Below are 22,160 nucleotides of genomic sequence, written 5' to 3'. Positions count from 1 at the left end.
AAGTGGGAGTAGCACTCTTGATCTGATTATCAGCAGTGATTATTCATGCATTAAGAATTTACAGTAAAGGAACCACTAGGAGGTAGTGATCACAGTGTACTGATCTTGGATTTACGTAAAGAGGGGTGAAGTCGAACGAACAGAGGGGTGAAGTGGAAGTGGTTATTTTTATTTATTTATGTTACTTTTTTTTTTTTTTTTTTTGGCTGATGCTGCATAAGCTTGCTTTCTTGCATCAAATGCCTCTACTAATGCTAATGCTAATGGTGTGATACTTCCTGTAGCAAGAGAGATGTCAATCGTGGACTCCCAATAGGTGTTGCAAAAGGTCAGGATCTGGTATGGCTGATTAAGAACGGAGATCTGGGAGCTAATGAGGAACCCCTCAAGAAGTTGGCCTTTCCTGGTACCACACCTGTCCAGTATTGTGCTAAACCAGGCTGAGCAACAGTTTACGTCTGCATCAATTATTATCTTTTGATTTGGGAGTACATAAAGGAGGTGTTGTAAGTAATTAATTTCAAAAGTGATCTCTTCTCCGGGCCTACAATATAGTGCAACAATGTAAAAAGCACCCAAGGCTGTAATAACGTGGGCACAGGCAACCCAAGTCATACAAAGTTATGTAATTCTAGTGGCAGTGATATGTTGGTTCCTGATTAGGATAGCTGCCCAGCGGGTGTTCACATTTGTCTAAATTATCTTGTATGTCAGGGTATATATCCCCTAACACTTTTGGTGTGTACATATGGCTCCTGGAGTATGACAATATCAGCATTTTCTTTGTCTGCTTTGCACGGGACTGGTTGGCTACTGCTCTGGCCCTCTGCGCATTTAGTTGAAAGATCATAATCATAGTAGTGTTAAACTTTTTAATACGTGTTCCCATAATTGATTTGCCCTTGGTGTAAATTTCTGGCTTTTAGGTAGGTCAGACACCTGGGATCCCTGATTGAATGATTGTGGTCTATTCTAAGTGACTAGAAGTTTGTCTCTTTGGCATTGTTGGGGCAAGCATTGTAATCATGCCCTTTCTCAGAGCAGTGACCACAGGTGGTGGTGATTGGTGGTTTGTGTGCATGTGTGGGAAGTGTGGCCGTATTTGCAGCACTTGAAGCACTTGGGCATGGCCACATGCTCCCGGAAGCGGTGGCTTCCCCATTCTGTGTAGATCCTGGCTTGATTCTTTTATCACCTGCCATGATGCTGGAGAGAGCTCCATGATCCGGTTTGTACTTGTGCCATCCCTGGATTTAGTAGAGTATCTTGGCATTACTAGATTTCACAGTTCCATGTCAGGGAGTGTGTTTCACAAATTCCTCTGCCTGGTGAGTATGGGCTTGGCACACCCAGGATCCTGAGCTGCATATCATCATTCTTCTCTTTCTTGGTGATTCCCTTCTACTTCTGACTCTTGTTCTCTCTCTCTCTCTCTCTCTCTCTCTCTCTCTCTCTCTCTCTCTCTCTCACAGAGTAATTCAGATTATTTTTATTTTTTGGCTGGTTCAGCATAAGCCTCAGGCTTCCTTGTACCATATGGCTAATAATAATAATAATAATAATAAAGACGTTACTACCATCAGGGATAAAGGGAAGGGATTTTGCTTTTATAAATTTGACCACAGTGCTCTCTCAGAGATTTTTTAGGTTCTATAGAGTGGGACCAACTGATGATGTTACCAACAGCAAATTCTAAATGGAATGCATTGAAGGAAGTAATTTTGGAAGCTACTAGGCTTTTTGTTCCAACTAAGAAATAGTGCTCTAGGTTTAGGTCCAAATGTATTTAGGCCCAGATGAACTAATGCAGAGAAGAAAAATGCATTGGGATGCACATAAATTGTTGGGCAACTCATAAGGCTGTGGTAGATACAACCTAGTTTGTAATCAAGTTGCAAAGCAGGTTAGTCAAGCAAAGGCAGATTATGAAAAATCTTTGGCAAAGGATGCAAAGAAAAACAGCAAAGTCATCTTTATATATATAAACTCTAAAAGGAAGGGGATGAAGCAGATTGGTCCACTTGATGTGATTGGTTTGAATGTAGATGATCATTCTTAGATAGCTGCTGAACTAAATGAGTATTTTTGCATCTACATTCACACATGATGAGTTATTCAAGGAGGAGGAGAAGGCCAGTTTATCAAACTCTAACAGGGAGTTAAATGATTTTTTAATTACTGAGAGCAAAGTGGAGGAAAAATTGTTGAAGTTTAACATATGAAAGCCACCTGGGGTAGATTGGATCTAGCCAGTTAGATAGAATTAGAGGAGATGGCAAAGGAAGTAAGCAAACCCTTAGCTTTAGTTATTACAGCTTCGTTGTACTTGGGGGGAGTCTCCATGGACTGGAGATGAGCAAATGTCTCTCCAATTCACAAATGGGGGATCAAAGAGTGACACTAGTAATTACAGACCTGTTAGTTTAACTTCTGTTCCTGGGAAGCTAATGGTGTCACTGGTTAAAGAAGCATTGCAGGATCATCTCGACAAAACAGCAGTAATAATTCAGACACAAAATGGGTTTGTCATGGGGAATCTTGTCTGACCAATTTGATTGGATACTATGATGTGGTTACAAAGGAACTGGATGCAAAAAATAATTTTGTTATCATATACTTGGATTTCAGGGAAGCTTTTGACACTGTTGCGCATGGAAGACTATTGTACAAATTGGAGCAGAATGATATTAAGGGTAAGTTGCTACAATGGATAAAAGGATGGTTAAGTGGGAGAAGACAGAGGGTGGTAATCAATGGGTGCTACTCTTCGTGGACTAATGTTATTAGTGGAGTCCCACAGGGTTTGGTGTTGGGTTCACTGTTGTTTTGTATATTTATCATGATATTGGTGAATGTATATCAGGCTTAATGTCCAAGTTTTCAGATGATACAAAGGTTGGAAGGGTTGTGTTAATGACAGTATTCAATAATATTCACACAAGACTACATTATACACTGGAGGAGGAACAGATAGAAACAAAAGCCCTAAACTTCTTAAATTTCACCCTCACATGCGACATGCAAAAATTACAAGTTAGCATTTACCGAAAACCCACCAATTTGGGGATGTACCTGCATTACTGAAGTTATATCATCTATTCACGTACAAGAGATCAATTATATTCAACCAGTTTTTTCAATGCTTACAAATATTCCCCATCTGAACCCACGTTACACTTAAAAATTGTTACACTAACCGATAGGTTTTTAAATAGAGGCTCTCCTCACTCCGTTATAAATCAGATCAGTTTACAGGCTAAAAATAAAACAGAAAATATGATACCCATTAATAATATCAATAAAAAACACTTTATTTCCATACTGTATGTTGAACAATGGTACAGGCAGCTTAAACTCTTTAGAAATACTGAATTCCAAATAATAATAAGATTAATAACAATAATAATAAAAATAAGAATAGCCAGGCCCATGCAGAAGCTCCATAATATATTAAAAAATCACGCAATTCTTGCTCGGCACAGGTAAATGATCTTGTGTACAAGATTTCGTGTAGTCAGTTCGATTCATTGTATGAGGGTTCCATTCGTTGCACGTTAGAGTTACGTGTTAAGAACATGCTGCTTCCATCTGCACGTGTGCGCAAATGCGTCGGAGTTGGCCTTTCATGCGGTCAATGATGATAGTCATGTATTCCTGTTCAGTGAAGCAGTAATTTTAAATGTACAACACAATTACATAAAATTATTGATTGCTGAAATGCTTGAAATGAAACTACACGAAAATTCTATCATTGTGCGATGGCCTTATCTAATTTCGGATTTCTGGTCTTTTTTGCGCATGCGCCAATATAAATAATCTCTCTATATTTCAGAGTCATATACATACACAAACACTTTGTGATATTCCGATCCTGTGAACACAGTGATCAACCGAAAAGCCTGGCCCGATTAAGGAAGGGAAACAGCTGTGCATTTTGTTTAATTTGAGTATTCATCCAAATCGTAACTTTTAATCTGTTTAATTTTAAATAGTTTTTAATTGTGATTTTAATAGTGTTTTTAATTATTGATTTTAATTCTTTATTATCGGAACCAGTTTTAACTATTTATTATGACACAATGTCTTCTCACACTCATGGTCTTGCTGCGGTGGTTTGATGTGTTTCGGGGTCGGGTTGGGAATCCCTGCTTTCGATTCCGTTGTGCATCGGATTTGGTCGTATCTCTCTGTGAGTGAGGGAATTATTTTATTTCACTTTTTTTCATCTTATTTTATTCGTCACGCATGAGAGAGAATTGACTGTAAGCATTCCATGAAAAAGATTGAGGTAATCTCTTTTTAATATAATTTCTTTACCTTATTTACTTTACAAAGTTTGAACCAATTTAAAGATTTCAATTTTAAAAAAGCTGAATAAGAAATAACCTGAGGAAACCTTTGCAACAGCAAACTCAGAGAAGTCTTGTAAGAGGCTGCAATATGCATGGTTATATAAAACATGGAAGAATAACTTGCCACAAAAGTGATAATAAGTGCATAGAAAATAGTGAGAGAGACACAGAGAAAAGGTGGAAAAGCAATCGAGCCTCTCATTCTTGTGCCACCAAGTGAACCAAATATTACTATCCCATGGGTGTCCCAAGTCAAAACTTAGCACACACATTCTGAAATCTTTAAGAGTGTTGTGTGATTTTTTGCAAAATTTTGTAAGTAAGTTTTTCTAATTTTTAAGGTCAAATGTTAATTCAGTGATTTCATGAAATGAAACTTCTTGTTTTTTCCATGTTTATAATCTTTTCATATAGACCATATCAATGGTTTCAAATGGACACAATCGATATGTGTCTATTCTAATTAGAGACTGAGCTATGTGTATTTTAAACGTTGTGAAATTCCAAATATCCATTTTTTTTAAAACCTAGTAACTTTGGACCTGTCAAACCCCAAGAACTATAACACTAGCCAACACCATTTTTACATCCAATAATTTAATGCTGTTTTTAAACCAATTTTTATGCCTAGATTTCGAAAATCATCATGATAGTTTCACCTCCCTTCACAATTATTAAATGTCGTTTTACATTTAATAATTGTTACATTTTACCAAAATATGCCAATTTCACATAATCTAGCCAGTAATATGTGACATACTGATTTACTTTAACAGATATAAGCTAATTCTCTTAATTTTAGCAATTGATTCTGGCCTCAGTTTTCTTGTGATAAACATAATTAGACTTCTACCTATGGTGCTTAGGTTCAAATTCCGATGCAGTAATTTACAATTTGAAGAGAGCACACAGCATTTTTGTAGGTTGTGCCAAGATTTTCAAGTATTAACTGATCGTGACATGTTCTCAGGGTTGTAAATATATCCTTCAAACATAAACAGCCCCTCGAGAGTAGGAGGATGCGGTCCGCAACCGTTGTGGTAGCAGTAAAATAATTTCCGGCTCTACCTGCTGATTTTCCTTTCAGTTTTCACATGGGTAGAACTAGTAAGTTGCCACATCTGTGTACTGAGTCATGATAAAAATTGAATTTGTGTTGTTTTTATATTATAGTGTTCAAAACCGAATTTTCATTTTCAGAAATTCATTTGGTGCTACAATGAATAAGCAGACACATAGGAAGTGTATCAATCATCCAGACAATTTTCATTATGTTCATGGATAGTTTACCTCAAAGACTCCAAGGAAAAATATCTATGACATTGCAAAACTTTTGTATTCTTTTTATTTCGGATGTAAAATCCATCAAGACAAACCTTGGGCACTTCACAAGTATTGTATTACCGGTACGACAAACCTTAGGAAGTGATTACATGACAAACTCAAAGTGTTACCTTTTGCAGTCCCTATGGTACTACAAGTTTAGACAAATACGCCAACCGTTTAAATAAACTGATTTAATGATAAAATAATACTGGATAGTACACTGAAATGATACAATAAAAACTGTAAAATAATTAACAAAAACTGATTTACTTTACAACAAATAAAATCGAATTGATGAATTTAAAATGCATTAAAAATTATAAATTTAAAAGCGATAAAACACCATTGAATCTTTCGGGGGCATCCGCCTCCTTTCTCAACTATAATGAAGTTCAAGCGACACAACCTTAAATATCAGGCTCACGGCACATGTGTCTCACTAGGTGCATGTTCAACACTCCCTTCAGTGTGCTGAAACCGGAAATGGTCTGGGAGCGTGGCTGGCAAATTACAACATTTGTCTCTGGCAAGGACCACAGCCTCCAAAAGGGAGTAGGGCCGAACTCCCCTATCTCTATTCATACTATTGTTGCCAGATGACCCAATCCACAAACTCTCCAGCCACTTGCGGTAGTAGAAGTAGTAGCAGCAGTGGCATTTGATGCAAAAAAGCAAGTGTATGAGCTTATGCAGCATCAGCCAAAAAAAAAAAAAAATCACACCATTCCCTCCAAATGCCTGTCCAGTTCCTCCTTAAATTTATTCAACCTATCAACTTCCACAACAACAGATGGAAGTTTGTTCCAGCAATTAACCACCCGCTGGCTAAAGGCAAATTTCCGCACATCTAATCTACATCTGTCTTTTCTTAATTTGAATTTATGTACCTCAATCTTATATACCTCAATCTTATATACCTCATATACTCTCTTATATACACTTATATACCTCAATCAGATCACCGTGCAGGTGCCTAGTCTCCAGCCACTGCAATTTGCAGAACTTAAGCCTCTCTTGGTAAGAGGATCCCTTCATTCCCCTCACCAATCTTGTTGCCCTTCTCTGTACACGCTCAAGTAAATCTACACCCTTCCTAAAATGAGGCCTCCAGACCTGTACGCAGTACTCAAGGCGTGGCCTGACCATTGCCTTATACAGGGGGATAATCACCTCCTTTTTCCTGCTAGCAAAATTCCTATATATCATTGACAAAACCCCATGACCTGCCCTGGCAGCCTGTCTGCATTGCTCAGAAAACTTCATATATAACTGCACAATTACTCCCAGGTCTTTTTCATTTTCTACCACCTTAAGTGTAGTACCACACAGTTGGTACGTTTCTCTGGGATTACTTCCACCCATATGCAGTACTTTGCATTTGTCAAGGTTAAATTCAGTTGCCACTTCTTAGCCCATCTGCCCAAATTATCTAGATCCTGTTGCAGTAGCACACTGCCATTACTGTCATTAACAACCCTGCCAATGTTTGTATCATCTGCAAACTTCGACATTAAGCCTGATATACCTTCATCAATATCATTGATAAATATACAAAACAGTGGACCTAACACTGAACCCTGTGGGACTCCACTAATAACATTAGTCCAAGAAGAGCAGCACCCATTGATTACCACCCTCTGTCTTCTCTAACCATCCTTTTATCTATTGTAGCAACTTACCCTTAATACCATTCTGCTCCAATTTTTACAATAGTCTTCCATGCGCAACAGTGTCAAAAGCTTTCCTGAAATCCAAATATATGATATCAAAATTATTTTTTGCATCCAGTTCCTTTGTAACCACATCATAATATCCTATCAAATTTGTGAGACAAGACTTTCTCTTAACAAACCCATGCTGTGTCTGAATTATTGCTGCAGTCTTGTCTAGATGATCGTGCAATGCGTCTTTAACCATTGACTCCATTATTTTACCCGGAACAGAAGTTAAACTAACTGTTCTGTAATTACTCTTGTCACCCTTTGATTCCCCCCCCCTTTGTGAATTGGGGATACATTTGCACATCTCCAGTTCGTGGGAACCTCCCCTGAGTCCAAGGATGCTCTCATAATTATGGCTAAGGGTTTGCTTAGTTGCTTTGCCGCCTCCTTTAATATAACTGGGTAGATCCCTTCCACCCCAGGTGCTTTTCTTATGTTTAACTTCAACAATTTCTCCTCCACTTTGCTTTCAGTTATTACAAAATCATTAGGTATCCTGCTACAATTTGATAACCTACTGCCATTTTCAAACCTTAATAATTCCTCATGTATGAATGTAGATTCACACACGAGGAATTATTAATGCGTAAGTGGAAACGATATGTGGATGACACGTTCACTATAGTAAAAAAGGGGAGAGAGGAAGATGTGGTTAGTTTTCTCAATGGTTTCTCTCCTTTCATGCAATTTACCTCAGAGGTAGAAGTAGACGGCACCCTACCATTTCTGGATATAATGGTGTACAGGGAAGGCCCCCGGCTTAGAACTAAGGTCTATAGGAAATTAATGTGTAAGGGCCAGTATACGCATTATAAGTCGGCTCAGACTGCCCAACATAAAGATAGTGTGGCTAGGGCACTTATGGGTAAGGTGAAGACACATTGTACTCTGAGGAGGGAGAGAATGAAATTAGGCAATTATGACCGATTTTATGAAATGTCGTTACCCCCAGAGGGTCATTGATAAATATAATAGAGAAGTGGAGCATAATCAGGTAGTTACGCCTGCACCGCTTACCACAGTTTATATTCCTTACTATCCGCGCTTGTCAGATCGCATTGCGAGGATGCTTCGCGACTTTCAGACACGCTGTGTGCAGCTCCTGGGGTCGGAGATTGCACACAGTGGTGTCACAGGTCAAAGACCCCATTACTAGGGATTCTAGTAGTGGGGTCGTATATGATATCAAATGCCTGGATTGTGGGGAATGTTATATGGGGGGGAGACAGGGCGACGACTTAAGGACTGTCTGGAGGAACATACGAGAGCTATACAGACCGCAAACTCAATAAGTCCGCCATAGCCGAGCACTATTGGGAGAAACAACATCAGGTATCCCCTGAGAATGCTGTCATCCTTGACTGGATGCATAGATTCTGGGACCACAAGTGGCTGGAGAGTTTGTGGATTGGGCCATCTGCTAACAATAGTACGAATAGAGATTGGGGAGTTCGGGTCCACCCCCTTTTGGAGGCTGTGGTCCTTGCCAGAGACAAACGTTTTAATTTTCCACGCTCCCAGACCATTTCCAGTTCCAGCACACGTGAAGGGAGTGTTGAACATGCGCCTGGTCAGACACGTGTGCTGTGAGCCTGATATTTAAGGTTATGTCGCTTGAACTTCATTATTGTTGAGAAAGGAGATGGATGCCCCCGAAAGCTTCAATGGTGTTTTATCGCTTTTAAATTTATAATATTTAATGCATTTTAAATTCATCAATTCAATTCAATTTTATTTGTTGTAAAGTAAATCAGTTTTTGTAAATTATTATTTTACAGTTTTTATTGTATCATTTCAGTATACTATCCAGTATTACTTTATCATTAAATCAGTTTATTTAAATGGTTGGTGTATTTGTCTAAACTTGTGGTATGTATAACCCAACCTTAGAGGCCTTTTTGCAGATATAGTCCCTATGGTATGGCAAGAACCATCTAACCACATTAATGATTACAACTTCTGTATGACTAATATATCTGGTATGTCTAAAAAAAAGCAAACACGCTATAATATATCCAAATATACTTTCTGCAATTTGACCCATTCCACAAAGTGATGATTTGCCAGTACCATTGCCCCCAAAATTTCAGATGATAGTAGTGGGGAAGGTAATAGTGATCAAGTTCAAGTTGAGGATTCCCCAGAAGCCTCCACTTCACAGTTCGTCGACCCTCAGCCAGTAAGCTCAGGTAGTGAGGTACATATAATCAAACAAGATGATTTCAATTATTTGGCTCGAGACTTAAAATTGCCGAAAGAACAAGCTGAACTGTTAGGTTTTAGATTACAGCAGTTGAATATACTCACAGTAGGAACAAAGATTTCAGTGTTTCAAAAAAGATGACAAAAGTTTTTGAAATATTTTGCTATGGAGGACAGTATGTGTTTTTGCAAAGACATTATTGGACTTCTGAAAGAACTAGGTGTCATGCATAAGTCAGATGAATGGCATTTATTCATAGATTCCTCAAAATTAAGTTTTGCCATTATGAAGTTTTACTTCATAATGGCAACAAATTTCCATCTGTTCCTGTGTTTCATTCAGTTGGACTTAAAAGTCATTAAAGCATGTCTAAGCATGCTATAAAATACCAGGTTTATGGTTGGAACATATGCAGTGATCTTAAAGTTATTTATTTATTTTTTTTTTTTTTTGGTTTGCTTTTTTGATTTACAGGGGGATTTCACAAAATATTGTTGTTTTTTTTGCATTTGTGGGACAACTGTGTGAATGAAGAACATTATGTTGTGCAACATTGGGACAAGGGGATGAGGTCATATCAGAAGAATATAATGTAAAATATATTTCTTTAGTGCAATCAAACTAGATTCTTCTTCCACCCCCTCAACATCAAACTTGAATTGATGAAAAATTTAGTGAAGCGACTAGATAAAGAATGTAACAGATTTGCACACTTGAAAAGTGTATTTCCTAATTTGGAAATCAAAATTTGGATATGCCAAACTTTGCCAAACCCAGTTAAAGGAGGTTGAATTGGCAGCTTGGCAATCATTTATTATTATTATTATTATTAGCCACATGGTACAAGGAAGCCTGAGGCTTATGCTGCACCAGCCAAAAAAAAAAAAAAAATTCCCTAGTTACCCTGAGAGAGAGAGAGAGAGAGAGAGAGAGAGAGAGAGAGAGAGAGAGAGAGAGAGAGAGAGAGGAGTAGAAAGGAATCACCAAGAAAGAGAAGAATGATGATATCCAGCTCAGGACCCTGGGTTTGCCAAGCCCATACTCACCAGATGTGAGCCCCCAGGGTTTAAGGTAGTAATAGGAAAGAAGAAAACTATGAAATGTTGGTGTCTAATTTACTCAAATGCTACAAAAACACGGGCTGTCGAATGTCGTTAAAAATTCATTTTCCTCATTTCCATCTCGAATTTTTTCCTGAAAATCTGAGGGATGTGAGTGAACAAGGGGAGCGGTTTCATCAAGATATTTCCACGATGGAAAAGCAGTACTAAAGTCGCTGGGATCCTGTAATGATGAGGGGATTACTGCTGGTTCCTTGTGAGGGAGAGTAAGCAGGAATACAAGAGAAAATCCCTTAGTAACAAACATTTTTAAGGACAATTACAGGTATGCTGATTATATATTATTGAAATATAACTATTTTATAGTGATTTATGATATTTTTTCCAAAGTTAAATGAGTTATAGAGAACATATAATATTTTTTTACACTTGTATTACAAACTTGAGTTATATATATATATATGTATATATAGGTGTATAAATTTAATGATTTTCTATTATGACATTTAGGGAAAAATACTAGAACGTTGTTCCGGTGCGTTCTGGCCCGAATACACCACTGCCTAGCAGTCTTATCATTTCATAAAATTAAAAGGAGCCTGGTTATGAGTCTTGTTGAACTGACATGGAATTACTTGTTTATGAAGGAGTAATCATAGTAGTAATCATAGTTTACAGAAGTAGTAATCATTAATAATGGAATGCTGTATATATTGGTAATGGATGTCTGACAAATTTTTTTGCTGCAAAATCACTTTGCAGTAGTACTACTAGATAAAATAGTTTTAATGTAGTGAATGAATATCTGAATTTATTTCACATAATTTTAGATATTTGTGGAGTCTAGAGATGTCATTTTTGTCAAAGTATCTGTACTGGCAGAGTACCATTTGATGATTGGATTGTTAAAAGGATTTGTTAGTATTCTTGAACAAGAGAATCTTGCAGGACCGTATAGGTTATAGATTATGAAATTGGCACTCATGCTTTGGTTGGTGTGAGGGTGCATCTCCTCACACCAACCAAATCATGAGTTTTGCTTTTTGCACTGCTGAGAGTGAGTGTTCTTTGTCTTTCTTAATTTTATGATTTTATTTTATTTTGAATATGAGGTATCTTGGTACTTGAGTAGCAGAATTGGATCTTGACAACTATAACCATAATGGTAGCATTAATTTGCTGCATTTGTTTTGTGGGAATTAGCATTTATTTTTTTTATAATAGTAACAACCCAATTCTACCCTGAACTTGTCAGACCCTTCCTTAATTATCTTGTTAAGCAATTTATTCCAGTGTTCAACAATTGGTAAACAACTTATTCCAGTGATCTGAAAGTGAACTTCAGATATAATCTTGTATTGCTTCTCAAAATTTTATATTTGTGCCCTCTTGTTCTATTTTCACTTTCCAGCATAAAAAATATCTCCCTTGTTTATTTTGCTTATTCTTTTTAAGACCCTTAAATACCTCTTTGTTAGGTCGCCTGAAGTCCACATCTCCAAATTAGTTGCCTTTCTTTGGATCCTCTCTATAAGTTCTATGTCCTTTTTTCAGGTGGGCCTCCAGAACTGAATATAATATTTCAAATGAGGTCTCCTTATTACAGGAACTCTCTGACTTACATAAATTCGACTTTACGCAAGGTTTTTGCCAGCTGGTGGAAACTGAAAAAATATGGAAACGTATTTTGCATCTGTAGGGATAAATGGAAGTATTGTGAAAATATCGTAATGTTGAGCCCAATAACACACTTTTTTTTTTTTTTTTTTTTTGTAATTCATTCTAAGTCCTTGGAAGTTGAAAGTTTCGCTATATTACTAAGTTATTTATCTCTCTAAAAGGTCATATTTATATTGAAAATTGCACTACCCTTTCATTGCTATCATATGTTCCTGTTATAAGAATAAATTTTGAACGCCTTTGTGATATTTTTATAAAATATATTTCTGGGGGTCACTACCATAAAACAGTAAAAACAATTCGCACTTTCCAGTTTATTGGGCTTTTCTGTTAGTGCAATCTATTATAAACGAGTAGTAAACTCGATCTTATTGCATTTGCGATAATCCCGATAACTTGAATTCTGTGGATTTTTGCGGTATGGTATTAGGGTGAAATGTGTTCCCCTTCACTGAAATCATCAATCATATAAAAAACAAATTTTCAGAAACTTCTCTTCATTCATATTTATGTATTACAATGATGAAGGGAAAGCGACTACGGAAAGTGCAAGTGGCGGCAATGCCAGGAAATGAAACAAAATTGATTTAGAAATGAAGATGAAAATGATTAAGAAGTACGAGGCAGGACAAAGCTTGTCATCTATTGCAAGGGTCTTGCTGCTTCAACAGTGAATACTATTTCAAAGGACAGTGCACATATAAAAGAACTTGCCAAAGGATCAATGCACTTAAAGCTAACAGTGATCACAAAACTGTGTTCAGGTGCTATTATCAAAGACAGAACAGCTATTAATAATATGGATGGAAAATCAGATTCAGAAGCAAGTGCCCCTGAGTCTAATGACCATTCAAGCAAAATCAAGAAGTATTTATGAAGATATTAAGGATAAGTACAGTGAACCCCAAGCCAAGTTCGTGGAAAGCAACGGGTGGTTTAATAGGTTCAAGCATTGTGCTGGTTTCCACAGTGTTAAAGTTCACAGTGAAGTCGCCAGTGCCAATTCTGTAGCTGCAGAGAAATTTTGTCATGTATTTGAAAAAATTATTGATTAAGGCGGCTATTCAACGCAATAAATTTTTAACTTTGATGAGACTGCTCTGTATTAGAAAAAAAGCGGGATCGAACATACATTGCCAAAGAAGAAAAGGCAATGCCAGGTTTCAAGGCTTCTAAAGATAGGGCCATGCTCTTGCTTGGTGCTAATGCAGCGGGAGATTACAGATTAAAACTACTGCTTGTGTACTATTCTGGAAATCCTCGTGCATCAATGAACAGTCTGCCAAGGGCTAAAGTTGAAGGTTACTATTATGTAAGGCAGTTGTCTTTTAAGAGCACAAAAGGTGATATTATTGTACGCAATGTTACCAATGATATTAAGAATAGGAGATATGAGGATTTACTTGAAAAGCAGAACAATGTTGAGGAAAAGCCAAAGGGTAGGTTTAAAATTTGAAAGTGTCTGCAATTTTGCCCAATCATGATAGGAGGGAGTACACACAATTCAATCCTTGTCAATCAGTTTGGTCCTGGAAAGATTGTGCAAGGCTTGTGAGGTAGAATTTTTCTCAACATGGCCTTGTGCTTGTTAACAGGAAAGACTGTTTTTACAGGGATGATTCTTCTATTTAAACAGAGAATGCTATCGAGGCAGTTAGGTGGGTTGGAAAACTGCTGATTTGGGGGACTATCAACTAATAGTATTGACTAATAGATTAACAACACCATAAGCAGAATTGAAAGTGATACTTGTGCTGCTTCTTTTGGGACATATAGGAGCCTGGTAAACAGGGTATCAGAGATTGTGATTCCTGCTGTGGGTCCTCACGAGATAAGCAAATACTGCAAATACCTATGATATAAGTAATATATGGGCATCTTAGTGTTACTAAGAACAGAAACAAGTGCAAATATACTTGCTTATACACTAATGCTGGAATATAGTAAACAGATTTGACGAATTATCTGTTGACTAATAGATTAACAACACCATAAGCAGAAATGAAAGTGATACTTGTGCTGCTTCTTTTGGGACATATAGGAACCTGGTAAACAGGGTGTCGGATTGTGATTCCTGCTGTGGGTCCTTATAAGATAAACAAATACATGGGCATGTTAGTGTTACTAAGAGCAGAAACAGGCGCAAATATACTTGCCTTATACACTAATGCTGGAATATAGTATACAGATTCTAACTCTGGTATCAGTGATCTTGCAAAACCACCTCCTACCATTCACAATACAGGTTGTTCCCGACTTTGCGAATTAATTCGTTCCTGGCGTGCACTTGTAAAGCGGGAATTTATTTCCCATATACATAATGTTAAAAATAGGGATTACGTTCTCAACAATGAAATTAGTTAGCTAATTAATTTGTTTAAACAATGATTGATTTACCCAAAGAAATGAAAATGTATCAAGCAAATGTATCAGGAAAACGTATCCTGTAAAATCAAGCAAATTCTAATAACAAAAAAATTATTTATGACTTACAAATGTAAGAATGTTTATTCTTCATCATTGTCATCATCATCATTATTGACTAAATGCACACTCGTTGATCACTCATTATTAGCTCGCCACTCGGTTTGTTGCACAAGGAGTGTCTTCAGAAATGCTTCAAGAGGCGTTTGTTTCCAAGATAATCTTCTCTTTTCTTTATGAATTTCAATAGCATGCATAAGCATTTTTTAACGAAATGCACAAATTGCAACTAAAACAATTTGCACCGAGTAAAAAGTTTACGCAGCTTAAAAAAAAAAAGGGAATGAAGAGAAGATTCTGAAAATTTATTTATGTTTTTTTTTACGATTGAAGATTTCAGTGAAGGTTAACTCATTTCACTGTAAAAAAAAAACATACACAATTCCAGCTATCAGTATTTTTGCAAATGCAATAAGATCCAGTTTACTTCCTGTTTATAATCGCTTGCACTAAAAGAAAAGATCAATAAACCAGAAAGTGCAACTTGTTTTTGTTTTATGATCATGACCTCCAGAAATGTGCTTTAGAAAAATATCACAAAGGTGTCAAAATTGATTTTTATAACAGAACATATGATAATGATGAAAGTGTAGTGCATTTTAATGATTTGAATTGGTAACTAATACAATTTACACTATAAAAACGACTTTTCAGAGAGTTATATAGCGAAAATTTCAACTTCCAAGGTCATGGAACGAATTACCAAAAAAACAATGTTATTGGATTCACATTACCATTCATATTTTCACAATATGACGGTGTCTCTGGAACAGATTAATATTATAAAGTGGGGATACACTGTATTCATTTTTTGCAATTAATGTTCATATTTTCGATTTTGTTGATACTTAATACTTGGGAAAAAAAAGAAAAACTCGTAAACCCGAGAACTCATAAAGCGGAAACTGCCTGTTCAACTCCATTCAATGCCTTATGATTTCTGTTAAAAGGATGTCAGAAGAATTTTGAACAGTCTTAATACTAAGAAAACCAGGTCCAGTGTTTTTTTACTTCTTATCAAAACCTGTACTTCTGAGCTTACTGCTGCTTTGTGTCACCCTTTTATACTCCTATTCCATTATTGTTTTTCCTTGTGCTTGGAAATTTGCTCATATCCAGACAGTTCCTAAAATGGGTGACAAATTCTTCCCATCCAGTTATCATCCCATTGCACTTACTTATACTCTTTCTAAAGTAATGGAGAAATCTATTTACTGCCAACTTCTAAACTCTTTAGAAACCTTCCATCTGATCAGTGATCACCAGTATGGATTCTGTCAGTGTCAATCTATTGGTGATATACTAGCTTATGTTTCCCATCTGTGAACAAAATCAGTGGAAAAGTTTGCGAAACTCAGACAGTTGCTCTTGACATTTCAAAGGCTTTTGATGATGTTGGCAAAATGACCTTTTAAATAAGCTTCCATCTTATGGTATATGTTTTTTGTAATTGTTATCCAGTTTTCTCTCTGACTGCTCACTGCAGGTGATAGTAGATGGCTCTCTATTTCCTAACTTCTCTACTAATACTGGCATTCCCCAAGGTTCAGTTCTTTCTTCCACTCTTTTTCTGTTATATATTAATGATCTCCTTCCATTGACATTTCAGCTTCCAGTTTGAGAAACCCTGCCCTGCACAAATAGTTTAAACTTCTCAACAGGTAATTCTCCAGTGGGACAAAGGTAACTTAGGTAATTTCAATCTTTCTAAATCTCAGTCCTGTCTTTTATCTCACAAATAAGGATTATTCTTATCTTTTGTGACACTCAGACTTTCAAGACAAGATCATCTCCATTTGGAATTACCCAGATTCTAATCTCTCTCTCTCAGTAATAAGCACATTACAAATATTGCTTCTTCTGCATCTAAACACTGGATTTTCTCTTTTGGTCTCCACACTACTTTTCTTCTAAACAGCTAGTCACTATGTACAAATCTCAAATCTATTCTACCATGGAATATTGTTCTCATATCTGGGGCTGTGCTGCCATAACCTCGCTCAGGCTTTTAGACTGCATTCAAAAGAGGGCAGTTAGGTTAATTAATGACTCATCTCTTACAAAGTCTCTGCAGTCTTCTGTTTCATATATGTTTTGTTTCTGCTTCATGCCTTTTTTATAGACACTTCCATGGGCACTCTTCTTCTGAATTGGCTTTTTTAATTTCCCATCTCTCTCTCTCTCTCTTCCAAACTAGTCAGTATCCTTTTACTGTTGAACTTCAAACTCGTATAACCAACTTTTGTTCTTTTTCCTCATTCATTCCTTCAAATTCTATTTTCTTTATAACAAACTTCCCTTCACATTTATTTCCTGAAAATTATAATCGACAGGAATTTAAGTCTAATGTCAATAAGTATATTCTTTCTTCTTACCCGTCAACCTGTGCATGGTACTAAGTACTACTGGTTCTAATAACTTTTGTCTTTGGGGTTTTAATAAAAAAAAAAAAGAAAAAAAAAAAACAAATATTATTAATATGTTGTTAACTTGCTGTTTATAATCCAAATGTGGAAACATTACATCAGTGAAACATTTTTAATCTTGGAAATATTTTCAAAAGGGATTCCCGAATGAAGCTTCTCTTATTAATAGTAATCATTATTTTAAGGTCTGATAAGAAATAGCAGAATATCACATGATCTTTATGTTTAGTGACACCACAGTATTGCCATTATTGCACTGTATACTGTACTATACTGCAATATATTATTAACTGGTTCTGAGTTGATTTTTTATCGTTGATAAATAAAACTTGTTTGTTTCTGAAAAATAACACTAATAACTGTTTTCTTACTTTTTCTTTAGTATTATTTTTTATAGAAGTTTTATGGTGATATCATTACACACGTAAAACATCTAGCCTTGAGTTAGGCATGTGAAAATTTTAAAAATCTGCAAAAGAAGAATTCAAAATTGTGCATTTTTTTGGTGACACCTATATTTTCAATCTTTTCCGAACACAACTGTGAAAAATCCATGTTCTGTGTTAAAAACATATTTTTAATTCATTTTAGAAAATTGAAGCTTCCTTTAGAACTGCCAGTGAACAAATGCAAATTTATAAACTGTGTGCTTGAATGAACATTGTGATTAGATGTGTGCGTGCCAGTAACAGAAGTGCCCACTGCATGAAATGTGAGGCATGCACATCAACAGTTTGATTCTAGATGATGCATCAATATCACAAAGTCATAGAGCCATACCGATTGGAGGAAAATGCATGGCAGTAAAGTAGACGTGTCAATAACTGTACATGACATATGTCAGTCAACACATGCATGTAATTAGGTTTAACTAGGTTAATTAGGCTTAATTAGGTTAATCATTGTGTGGTAATTAACAAACACATCTGGAATTTTCAGTGGGAGTTCAAAGAAAACATTTGCAACAACAGTTATTAGGAGTTTCAGACTTCATTTACTCCAGCTGTGTGGCCAGAGTAAATAAAGAAGAAATTGCTGATATATTTCAGGGTTGAATCGACACTGCACGACTGACTCAGAGTTAATATAAAATGTACAGTAATTAGAATTAGAGATAGAAAAAAAAAAATAGAACCGGATATGCACTTTTATTTGAATTTGTTATATACAATTGCATATTACATCATGTTTAATTTTTGCTGTGCTATATGATTAATGATTTTACCGTGATATTCATTGTGAATTTTCAGCCCAATCAATTGGGTTCATTTCATAGGATTATATTTTTATGATTTAGTGTGTTGTTTTAAATAATATTTATCTTATTTAGGTTATTGCAATCACAGATGTCGTTCTCAATCACACTGCTAATGAGACGCCTTGGCTTAAAAATCATCCTGAATGTGCATATAATCTAAAAAATTCTCCCCATTTGCGACCAGCTTATTTGCTGGATCGGGTTCTGTTTCATCTTGGATTAGAAATTGCAAATGGGAAGTGGGAATTTAGTGGAATACCACCAGTTATTTCAGAAGAAAAGCACCTTGATGTAAGTTTTATTTCAATATTTTAAATGCTTGTTACTGTCTGATAAAAATTCATTTGTTTCTTAACTTTATAGATCTTTTCTTTCTTAACTAAAAACATTCATTATCTCTTCATCCAGAAATTAGAATGCTAGTGTGATTATATAATTCTTATTTTGGAATTGAATTTAGAGAACTATGGGTAGTGTTACAAGATGTTCACTTCCTTAATAATATGCTAACATAATATGAAAAAATGGCAAGGATTGAAGGTTTGCATGGCAATGTTTGCAAAAGCAAGATATGGCAATGTTTGCAAAAGCAAGATATGGCAAGGTTTTAATGGCAAGGTTAGCAAAATCTATCGGCATCATGTTTTCCTGCTATGAATAATTAAATAGTAAAACCCCTGTATCCACGGGGGATACATTCCAAGACCTACCGTGGATGGCTGAAACAGTGGATATAAGCGAACACTTGCTGACCCCATATGTAACATGATTTTCTTGTACATACATATGTATAATAAAGTTTAATTGATAAATTAAACATACAGTAAAATATTACTAACATTAAATACGGTAATAATAAAGTACAGCAGACTCTTGATTTACCGGGATTGGATTAACCGGAACAATTTGACTCCAAATAAAAAAAAAAAAAAAAAAAAAAAAATCAACCAGAAATCATAAAATTCAAGTAATAACTAGAATAAGTATAAACATTTATTTTGCAAGTCGTAAATAAGCGACAAGAACCAGCGTGATAAGTCATCATTGGGAGATTAGTGTACCTATTATCTTGCAATCCCCTCGCTGTCTTCACACCCACCGCTCGAAAGGAAAAAAAAAAAAAGAGAAAAGTTCGCATCGATTGTTGTGTTCCGTTGCACCACAAAAGGGCAAATTTTGTTTCGTTATTTATGTCAGGGATGTCAGAATTTTTTTTTTTTTTTATTTATTTTTTTTTTTTTAGAAATCGCAAAAATTATGGGCAAACTCAAGAGTTGTGCTTTCAAATTAAACAAAAACTTGAAATTATTCAAAAGTAAGTTTGAAAATGGTGCATCTGTTAAATCTCTAAAGAACCATTATAACGTTGGTGACCAAACCAAAGGCGACATTGTAAAAAATAAAGGGAAGCATTGTATTGGACACACGAGTAATGTGTATTAAGTTTTTCATTTTTTTTCCATGGTTAACCGCGGGTAACTGAATTCAGCCTGGTCTGTGCTTGTTAATAGGAGAGACTGCTTCTACAGGGATAGGGTACACTTAAATAGAAAGGATGCAAGAATATTTGCTGTTGTTATCAAGGCAGTGTTAGGTGGGTTGGAAAACTGCTAGCTTGGGGGGGATACACAGACTAAAAGGTTAACAGTGGCCGCAGGCAGAGGCAAAAGTAATTCTTGCACTGCTTCTATTAGAATGAGCAGCAGCATGGAAAGCAATGCAATGGAGATTTCCAGGACTGTTGGAACAAATAAATACATGGGCTGTGTTAGGGTAACTAAGAGTAGAAACAGGTGCATGTATACTTGCGTGTACACCAATGCTAGGAGTATAGTTAATAAATTTAATGAGCTTGAAGGGCTGGTCAAGACATCAAAGGCAGATATTGTTGGGATATTGGAGACATGGTGTCACACAGACATAAGAAGTGCAGAACTGGAATTTGGGGAGTACAATGTGTACAGAAAGGATAGATAAGACAGAAAGGGAGGAGGGGTTATGCTATTAGTTAAGAAACATAAAATCTAAGGAAGTGCATCCAATCGATGTTGGTGGACAATGCAATATTGAGTCTATTTGGTGTGACATAAGCACTGGGAAAGGAAAAATGAGAGTAGGTGTGTGTTATAGGCCTAATGAATCTGATGAGTGTAATGAACAATTGTGCAGAGAAATAGTGGGCCAGTAAATTGGAAGGTCTTATAATGAAGGATTTTAACTTTCCAGATGTTGACTGGAATTAGTGGGTTGGTTGGTCACTCACACACACTAGCAAGACATTTTTGGATTTATTGGATGACTTCTCTACAGCAGAATGTTCGAGAGGCAACTAGAAGGAGTAATACTTTTGATCTGATTATCAGCAGTGATTATTCATGCATTAAGCATTTGCAGATAAAGGAACCACTGGGTGACAGTGATCACAATGTAATAATATGGGAATTACTTAAAGAGGTAACTACCATCACGGCTAAAGGGGAAGGGCTTTTGCTTTCATAAAGGTGACTACAGGAATTTCAGACAATTTTTAAATTCTATACAGTGCAGTCAGCTGATGTTGTTACCAACGTTGAATTCTAAATGGGCAGCCTTCAGGGACTTAATCTTGGAGGCTACTAGGCTTGTCATTCCAACTAAGAACTACTGTTCAAGGTTCAGGCTTAAATGGATGTCAGATGAATTAATGAAGCTCGTGGCAGAGAAGAAAAATGTATGGGATGCATATAAATTATTAGGTGACACAGAAGCCTATGGCAGATATAAGCTATATAAGTCTGTAATCAAGTCACAAAGGAGGTTAGGCAGGCGAAGGCAGATTACGAGAAATTTTTGGCAAAGGATGCAAAGAAAAACAGCAAAGAGTTCTTTATCTATGTAAACCCTAGAAGGAAAGGGATGAATCAGATTGGATCACTTGACATAGATGGGTTGATTATTGATGATCATGCTTAGGTAGTTGATAAACTGAATGAGCATTTTGCATCTACATTCACACATGACGAGTTATTCAATGAGAGGAATGCCAGAAGTTCAAACTCTAACAGAGCTAAGGGATTTTGTAATAACTGAGAGCAAAGTGGAGAAATTGTTGAAGTTAAACATAAGGAAGGCACCTGGGGTGGATGTGGGATCTATCCAGTTATATTAAAGGAGGCAGAAAAGAAGTAAGCAAACTCTTAGCCATAATTATGAGAGCTTCCTATGACTCATTTTAGGTCTCCATGTACTGGAGATGTGCAAATGTATCACCAATTCACAAAGGGGGTTCAAAAGGCGACACAAGTAACTACAGACTTGTTAGTTTAACTTTTGTTCTGGGGAAAATAATGAAGTCACTGGATAAAGAAGCATTGCACGATCATCTAGACAAGACTGCAGTAATAGTTAAGACAGCATGAGTTTGTTAAAGGGAGGTCTTGTCTGACTAATTTGATTGGATACTATGATGTGGTCACAAAGGAACTGGATGTCAAAAATAATTTTGTCATATACTTGGATTTCAGAAAAGCTTTTGATACTGTTGTACATGGAAGACCGCTGTACAAATTGGAGAGGTATGGCATTAAGGGTAAGTTGGATAAAGGGATGGTTGAGTGGAAGATGACAGAGACTGAGCTTTCTCACTAATATCTGTAGAATTATTCACTTG

The 22,160-nt window shown here is 36.2% G+C and overlaps 1 protein-coding gene across 1 annotated transcript in view; it reads left to right on the top strand.

Moving 5' to 3' along the window:
- LOC150087211 (glycogen debranching enzyme) overlaps positions 1-22,160 on the top strand; it is a 763,093-nt gene that overhangs the window by 96,578 nt on the left and 644,355 nt on the right. Inside the window, exon 5 of the mRNA XM_090371076.1 lies at positions 18,584-18,802. Within this exon, the coding sequence (XP_090227202.1) occupies positions 18,584-18,802 (219 nt within the window). The remainder of the gene's footprint in view (positions 1-18,583; positions 18,803-22,160) is intronic.

This window comes from Mastigoproctus giganteus, chromosome 4 (assembly GCF_048544385.1).
Source record: "Mastigoproctus giganteus isolate SK-2022 chromosome 4, ASM4854438v1, whole genome shotgun sequence".
In the NCBI taxonomy this organism is placed as follows: domain Eukaryota; kingdom Metazoa; phylum Arthropoda; class Arachnida; order Uropygi; family Thelyphonidae; genus Mastigoproctus; species Mastigoproctus giganteus.
This window is presented reverse-complemented; position numbering and strand designations above follow the sequence as displayed.